Below are 8,613 nucleotides of genomic sequence, written 5' to 3' on the forward strand. Positions count from 1 at the left end.
ACAATACTGTTTTGATGATAAGTGTTTGATGTGATTTTCCATTGCAGTTGTATTGATGGGTAGGGACAATAGAGCGCTGAGTACCAGGCCATTAGGACCAGATGGTCGTTACCAAGTTGGGTTCTGAACGCATGTCCAGAGTGCATAAGAGGAGATTACCATGACTCCATGGTCAAGTGGAATTGGTCTCCGGTCATGACTCATGACTGCCGGTGTGGCGGTAATACAGTCACCGCAACAGCCCCAGGTTCAAAGAATTGCTGAACAGTGAACCATCATATTTCTGTATAAAATATATAATAATTAAAAAGGATTGCTGTTTTGAATTTGATCAAGTCTATTGTTATCCATTAATAACGATAAGCCACCGGGTACAGACAACCTTGATGGGACACTATTGAGAATGCCACCCCTATTTGCTATATCTTCAACCAAAGCCTAAAGGAGTGTGCATGTCCACAGGCGTGGAAGGAAGCTAAAGTAATTCCACTGCCTAAAAATAGTAAAGCACCCATTGCTGATTCTAACAGCTGCCCAATCAATTTGCTGCCTATTCATAGTAAATTGATGGAGAGAATTTTGTTGACCAAACACATTGCAACTTTCAGCATGCATATAGAGAAAGGCACTCAAATTGTACTGCACTGACTCAGATGACTGATGATTGGTTAAAATATGATAGTTGGAGCGGTATTGTTAAATTTCAGTGCAGCCTTTGATGTTATTGAAGAAACCCACTTGCTATGTCTTTACATCACCTTCCATAACACGGTTGGAGAGTTATTTATCCAATAGAACCCAGAGAGTGTTCTTCAATGGAAGCTTCTCTAACATCAGATACAGTTTATTAAAAGTAGTCCCAGAAGAGTAGCTATCTCAGAACGCGCACGCACGCACACACGCGCGCGCACACACCACACACACACACACGCGCGCGCACACACCACACACACACACACACACACACACACACACACACACACACACACACACACACACACACACACACACACACACACACACACCTTCTCAATGGTTGGGGGTTTTGAGGAGAGAAATAAAGGCATGGGTAAATTTACCTATTTCTGGTATCAGAATTTTGTTTATTTAGAGGTTTATTATTCCCAGGTGAGTTTACAGAGGTGAATTTATGGGAATCTTTGTAACATATTCCATTGAAAATGTAAACAACACCACCATCTGCTGGTTCTATAGAGACGCTGCATCATGTTATCAATGTAACATGTTACAACACCACCATCTAGTGATTGTATAGAGACACTACATCATACTTATTAAATACAAATCAAATGGTATCTGTCACATACACGTGTTTTGCAGATATTATGGGTGTAGCAAAATGCTTGTGCTTCTAGCTCCGACAGTGCAGTAATATCTAATAATGGCTGTGTTCGAATACCCATACTAACATACTACATACTTAATGAGTATATACTACATATTATTAGTTCATTTTAGTATACTGTAAAAGAACGGTATCGTTTCAGTTGAGTGTACTAGAACTTGCTGGCCTGTTAGCATAACAAATGACTAGCTAGACATTTTACGATTTCGGGTGTGTTCGTAAATTCAATCTGCAGTGACAGAGTGTGCTCTGGGCGTTCGTAAATCCAGAGCGCTGGACGCTTTGGCCCGAGGAGTAGGGTTAATCCGAGCGTTCAACGGCAGTCAAGCACCCAAGCTAACTGGCTAACATTGGCTAGCTACAGTGAGAACACCTCACTCTGACCATTTTACTCGCCATAGCAGAGCTGGTTAGGTTGTTTTCATGTTATCCAGGGCTTTGGTGACTGTAACTGTGCTACAGGCAACAATTTATTTAGCTTTTTTTGCAGACGTTTACTGACACCGGCCATATTCAACGGTGTGCGAGAGTGCTCCGAAATCGGAATAGGTAGCCAGAATTAACAATGTCCATTGAAACGCACAATGACTATACCACTTCGCTAAGAATGATGTGAATAATCCAGTCAATAAACGTTGTTTAGTTAGTTAATATACTGCCTGGCAAGTTCGATGTATTAGTATCCAACTAACGTTAGGTAGCTAGCTAACATACCGGTACATACTGCTGTAATGATATGCTATGTGGTTCATAAGGACAGCGTAGCTAACAAATTGTCAGCCAAGATAACGTGTAACGCAATTTATTTGAAAAGTCATTACTTTATTACATTGCTCAACATTTTCTTGACATTTGTCATTAATTAGTTCAATGAATTTGTATTCGCTCTCGTCGGACTTCGGCTGCATATTTTCTGCCATTTTCTTCAAATCTGAAAAGGTGAAGCCACGCCCATTTTCTGAAGAATTGCATTATGGGCCCTAAAAGTACGAAAATAGTGTCCTCTGCGTCTATACTTTGTATTTTGGCAAATTTAGTACGACATCCGGGAACTTTTGGCATACTACCTATATCCATACTATGACCAATATCTATCCATACTATGACCAATATATATATATATATATATCACGTCACAAATAGTATGGTTAGTATGAGTATTCGAACACAACTCATGTCTATGACAGCATACCAAAAAACATTATGGGCAATAACATTATAGGCAATAGCAATAAATGACAGAGAAAGAACCATGTAGGCCTACACACTATTCTCTGTATATCAATTTGTGTCAACTCTATAAAAAATGCGATGTGAATATCAATACAAAATTTGAAAATTAATTTCACTGGAAATACCAGATGCCCCAGAACATTACCAAGGGCAATGCAAAACAAACACTGTTGAACTGTCCTTTTTGTGTGGTTATCTCTGTGTGTGTGTGTGTGTGTGTGTGTGTGTGTGTGTGTGTGTGGTTCCCAGGGGGCCTCTACTGTACCTTTTCCAGTTCTCTGGGAATGCGCATGCATGTGTACACTCTCTCTCTGCGCTCCGTGTATTTTGCTTCGTTGTGCTCCAGGAAGTAGCCCCGGGTCAGCTCAGCACACAGGAAGCGTGCCAGCGACGGATCTGGAAAAACATTATGACAACACTTAGCGCTCTGTTACCACATGGCTATTGTCCCTCCACAGTCACTGTTCACACTCTTGGTGATCAACACAATGGCCAAAATACATGGCAGTGTTCTAACTGTGGTAAGCTCTGACACAGAAAACAAAATATAGCATGAATGAAAATGTGAGGGAAAGGAAATTTCTCTTTTGAAAATGAAAGAAAGAATTTGACACACCAATCATTGCCTAAATAAGACAAAGTAGCCTAACCATTCATATAGGATTGATGGCGACCCGTCATTCAGGGCAGAGCCCCACCTGTTTTGAACATTTTTAGGTTAACATTTTTAGCAAAAAAGAAATATAAAATACAAATACATATTCTTTTTTTTGGGGGGGGGGCTTGCCTGTTTTGCATGTTATTTTGGCATTAATATGTGTCACGTATCAGTTTGCAAACAATGTAAAAAAGAAAAAAAATTATTACACTACTGATCAAAAGTTTGGGGTCACTTAGAAATGTCTTTGTTTTTGAAAGAGAAGCAACTTTTTTGTCCATTAAAATAACATCAAATTGATCAGAAATACAGTGTAGACATTGTTAATGCTGTAAATGACTATTGTAGTTGGAAACGGCTGATTTTTAATGGAATATCTATGAAGGCTATTCCATGCAAGAAATTGCCAAGAAACTGAAGATCTCGTACAACGCTGTGTACCACTCCCTTCACAGAACCGCGCAAACTGGTTCAAACCAGAATAGAAAGAGGAGTGGGAGGCCCCGGTGCAAACTGAGCAAGAGGACAAGTACATTAGAGTGTCTAGTTTGAGAAACAGACACCTCACAAGTCCTCAACTGGTAGCCTCATTAAATAGTACCCGCAAAACACCAGTCTCAACGTCAACAGTGAAGAGGCGACCCCAAGATAGTGGCCTTCTAGGCAGAGTAGCCTTTAAAAATGATAAACTTGGATTAGCTAACACAACGTGCCATTAGAACACAGGAGTGATGATTGCTGATAATGGGCCTCTGTACGCCTATGTAGATATTTCATTAAAAATCAATTTCCAGCTACAACAGTCATTTTTTACAACATAAACAATGTCTACACTGTATTTCTGATCAATTTGATGTTATTTTAAGTTGCTTTTCTTTCAAAAACAAGGACATTTCTAAGTGACCCAAAACTTTTGAACGGTAATGTATATCATCGAGTTAATAAATTCGCATACAAACATGGTCTCTTTTTTGTTTTCTTGGGTAAGGCAGCTCCAAAATGCAGATGTTTCAGCCTAGCTCAGTGCTTTCTGTGGTGGTGGGCAAGCCAGCAGAAAATACGGAGCATTGCACCGTGATTGGCTCAGTGTTCTGTCACTCATGGGGACACTACATCACCACCAAGTCTAAGGGTAGAGCTAGAAAATTGGGTGCTGCCATAGTTACATTGGAAGTGCCCATCCAAGGCTCAAGGTCATTGGCCACAGATAAAATGACATCAAATCACATTATATCTACAATAACTTTGATTGGACTGATCATGTCAACATCATACTTTCAAACTCTTAGCTAGCAGTCATCATCATGAATCAAGTCAACAATCTACTGGCAAATACTTTTTAATCCTTGTCTTATGAAGAGAAATTATAGATAAAATGTATCAGTGCTCATCGGTCATTGGACATAAACATTACACAACAAGCTGGAAATCGCAAATTTAACAATGAGTGGTTTGGAAGAAATCAGTGACAGTGGCTAACTGCAAGCATTGCAAAGCAAACACTAGCCTGTTATTCAGTGGAGTGGCTGTGTGGTCCCAAATCTGGGATTATGGGGCTCTTTTCCAAGTTTAAAATGAAAACATTAACATTGGCCATGCTGTGAATGAAGCATGATTTGTGCCGTGCTCAAAACAACTTAGCTCGGAATTGCAAAAACTTCAGTAAATTCAAGACAACTGAGAAGTTGGGAATAAACGAGCTCCGACTGGAAAAATACGTTTTGAATGGTCATCCAACTCGGAATTGTAAATCCGGCCTCTTTTTATAGCTACGACCTGAAGATCAATGACATCATCATGATTCGACCTTGTTTATTTATAATTTTCTTTCCTCAAGAGTTCCCAGTTGTTTTGAAAGCACCATAAATTCAGAGAATGCCAGACTTTGATGACAACATTTTCCCACAAAGGACCACCGTGTCACCTTCCTGTTCAAGTGAGCACAGCACAACAAGGTGCGTCCAAAAATGTATTGTATGCTTCTGCATAAATTATGTAATATGACTGGGAGATATGTATACTGTAGCTAAGAAAGTAATACTAAGTGTATGTTGTGTAGTAAGATGTTAGTAGACCATGTGCCTCACCCCAATAATTTGGTCTATTTACCCTTCTTAATTTCGCTTACTGTTCTGACTTGGTGGTGCACATGTAGCCTATAACCTGTTTTAGAGAAATGTAATAATTGAATATTGTAAGAGCTTTCATTGTCTGCTTATATGCCCCTTTATTTATCCTACGGTTCTGACTTGGTGTACAGGGAGAACACTGTAAGAACAGCCCATGTTTTCAATTCTGTTGCTATACATTTAAAAAGTGCTAAACAAATAGTTATATTGACTACGTCCGTCCTAGCTCGCTCATTAATGTCTTAATCAAAATTACGGATTACCTCTTATCCGCGTGTCGTCCCCTTATGCCATAGTTTGTACATCTCAATTGTCAGCAAAAACCACATTTGTTTGAGCAAGAGCCATATCAGCTATGTTTTTTTAAAAGGCAGTAAATGAGGCTGTTTCGCTGGAAGAGGAGGCTCCGCTGATGTGTAGGTGTAGCAGTGGTAAGATGTTGGGACTGCTGTTGGGACAGCTTTATGTAGGCCGTTTGTGGGCACCGTTTGTCACCGTTATAGTGCAATTAATGTATTGTTTTGTGTTGTGTAGTGGCTTTGCTGGCATGCATTCCACTTTTTTTTCCCCCACCAAGATTGATATGCTATCGTTTCCACTGTATAGGCCGTCATTGTAAATAACAATTTGATCTTAACTGACTTGCCTAGTTAAATAAAGGTTCAATTAAAAAATAAAATAAAAATAGGACCTGAACCAACTGAATTGGTCATGTCTAGAATGGATGCAGCTTTTCTCAAATTGACATCAAAAGTATAATTAAAAATATATATTTTAGCTAACCCTAACCTATTTCTCACAACCTACTACGTTAATTCTCCTAACCTGCTGTGTAATTTCTCCTTAACCTGCTATGAAAAGTAAATCTTGACAATAGCTGTATTCCTTCTAGACAAAACCAACTGAATTTGAAGGCCACTTTAACCCTAATGGATTATCTAATACACTTGCTAGATATGACTTTTGGTATGAGGAAAACTTTCTGAGCTACAATGGCAGCACAATTAATTACCATCCCACTTATGAAGTTTTGGAGTATAGTAACTACGAGTATGCTGTGCTGTTAAATATACATAACAGCAGAATTGAAAACAGTCTCACATGAGTGAGCAGAGACTGTTCTTGTTTGTTGATGTGAAGCATAGGTCCCCGCCCCCCTTTTTACATTGACTTGAGGGCGTTACCCGAAATGACCCCATACAGTCTTGAAATATTTTCCAGTCGGTTGGAAATAGTGAGAACCTGTCAAACATGATATATTGAAAACAAAGATGATTTCCAACATAAATAATTGTCTATTTTGACCGGATTCCACAACGTTTTGTAGTAACTCGGCGCCCTACAGTTACAGTATGCATTGATGAATGCAAAAAGAAAAGGCAGCAAGCTAACGTTAGCCCAAACATTGACTTCATAGGTAACGTTAGCTAGAGAAACATTAACTTGTGCTAAGCAAAGAACGTAGCTACCTAATGCTAGATACTGTAGTTCACTATCTTGCTAGCTAGCAGGGTCTATGCCGACTTCAGTGACTGTTGCCCCCTCCACGTAGGCTAGCCCAATAATATACTAAAGGTAGTTAGCGTCTATGAATGGGGTACGTTAACGTACATGTCTCGTGCCTTGGCGCGGTTCGTGACATGCAAGCAAATTACCAGGAATTTTAAACGTCGTAAGTATTTAGTAGCTAAATGACAAATATTTGTAATGATCAGTTAGCATAAATATATTTGTCACGGGCTACTAATATAAAAGGTGAGAAAGCCTAACTGAAAGCCTCTATTGAAAAACAATCTTGCAAACCAGCTTGTTAGCTATGACAACAACATCGTTTGACAGCTAGACAATCCAATGGCTGTGCATTCTGTCGGGACAGCCCAACGATAACAGAAAATGTTGTGCCACTATGACATGTATTTTACAATGCCTTTCGTGTGATCGTCAGCTTCCAATGCATTATTAATCTACATATTAAAGAGGTCAGATAAAATGATAGCTAAACGATACCGCTTTGATCTGCGCAAGAGATCCAAGGAAACCCACCTGAGTTTTCGCGTTCACGTTGCTCCCGTCTGACAGCGTTTATATCGTAAAAGCCCAATGTTTCCGCCAAATCTGGAGTTGTAACGATTTTCTCCGACTTTGGTATGTCATCCCATGGCCGTTTCCCCTCCTTCTTGTCCTCATTTTCGGTTTCTTTTTCATCTGACGGCCCGGTCCCCAACAAGTCCGCCATCTTCACTATGCCGCCGCGCTGGTAACAACATTCAGAGACCAACGCAACGTCACCACATACTCACGCAGGGATTGATTCATAAAATATACAAACATATAAATATTTATCAAACACATTATCCACACCGATTATAGACCCACAAAAATCACCACATATATGTACTACAGGTATGTGATTTGAAATTTTTTGCCTTATCCAAAATAAGTATCACATAATCATAGGCTTTTGCAAAAAACAAAATAAGGTGACAATTTCAATTAAATCTCAATTAATTTAACCGCAATATTCAATCAATGGGAATAATAACATTTTGATGTGAATGTCAAACCAAATAGGAATATTCTATTTGGATAATCAATGTTCTTTCACAACCACACGATGGCGACAAAGAACCATCCAAATATTTCACACTTGGGGTGCGTTCGTAAATTCCCTCTGGAGTGCCAGCCTTGCACTCAGAGTGTGCTCTGGGCGTTTGTAAATTCTGAACATTGTCAGATTGTCCATTTGTAAATTCAGAGCATTTCGCTCTTGGAGCGTTCAGAGCACACACAGGACGCTCTGGAGTGCCAGCCTTGCAGTTCTGACCTCACATCGGTAGTCAAGCACCCAAGCTAACTGGCTAAAGTTAGACAGCTTGCTAGCCATTTCCAGACATAAATGAAAGCACACCTCACTTTGACCATTTTACTCACCCTAGCAGAGCTGGTTAGGCTGTTTTTATGTTATCCAGAGCATTGGTGACTGTAACTGTGCAGCTGGGAATAATTGAATTACTATTTTTTGCCGATGTCTACTGTCACCGGTCATATTCAACGGGTGTTGAGCGTTAGTAAATTCATCAGTTATTCTGCGCTCTGGCACACTCAGACAAGAGTGCTCTGAAATCGGAGTAGATAGCCATAGTGAATTTACGAACGCACCCTTGATATCCTACTGCTTCGCTGCCTTTAGTAACTGATGCCTGAATGATTGATTTCTGTCTTGATTC

The 8,613-nt window shown here is 39.7% G+C and overlaps 1 protein-coding gene across 3 annotated transcripts in view; it reads right to left on the reverse strand.

The window, feature by feature from the left end:
* Positions 1–7,693, reverse strand: part of LOC115170500 (transmembrane anterior posterior transformation protein 1 homolog) — a 29,513-nt gene extending 21,820 nt beyond the window's left edge. For 2 of the 3 annotated variants that reach the window (XM_029726730.1, XM_029726723.1), the window contains exons 1-2: positions 7,430–7,692; positions 2,865–2,995 (exon numbers count right to left, since the gene is read on the reverse strand). In XM_029726730.1, the coding sequence (XP_029582590.1) occupies positions 2,865–2,995; positions 7,430–7,622 (324 nt within the window). In that variant the 5' untranslated portion in view covers positions 7,623–7,692. Of the gene's footprint in view, positions 1–2,864; positions 2,996–7,429 lie in introns of all 3 variants that reach the window. The other variant, XM_029726717.1, reaches the window with a different exon arrangement.
* Positions 7,694–8,613: the final 920 nt, after the last annotated feature.

This window comes from Salmo trutta, chromosome 3 (genome assembly GCF_901001165.1).
Source record: "Salmo trutta chromosome 3, fSalTru1.1, whole genome shotgun sequence".
NCBI classification, from domain to species: domain Eukaryota; kingdom Metazoa; phylum Chordata; class Actinopteri; order Salmoniformes; family Salmonidae; genus Salmo; species Salmo trutta.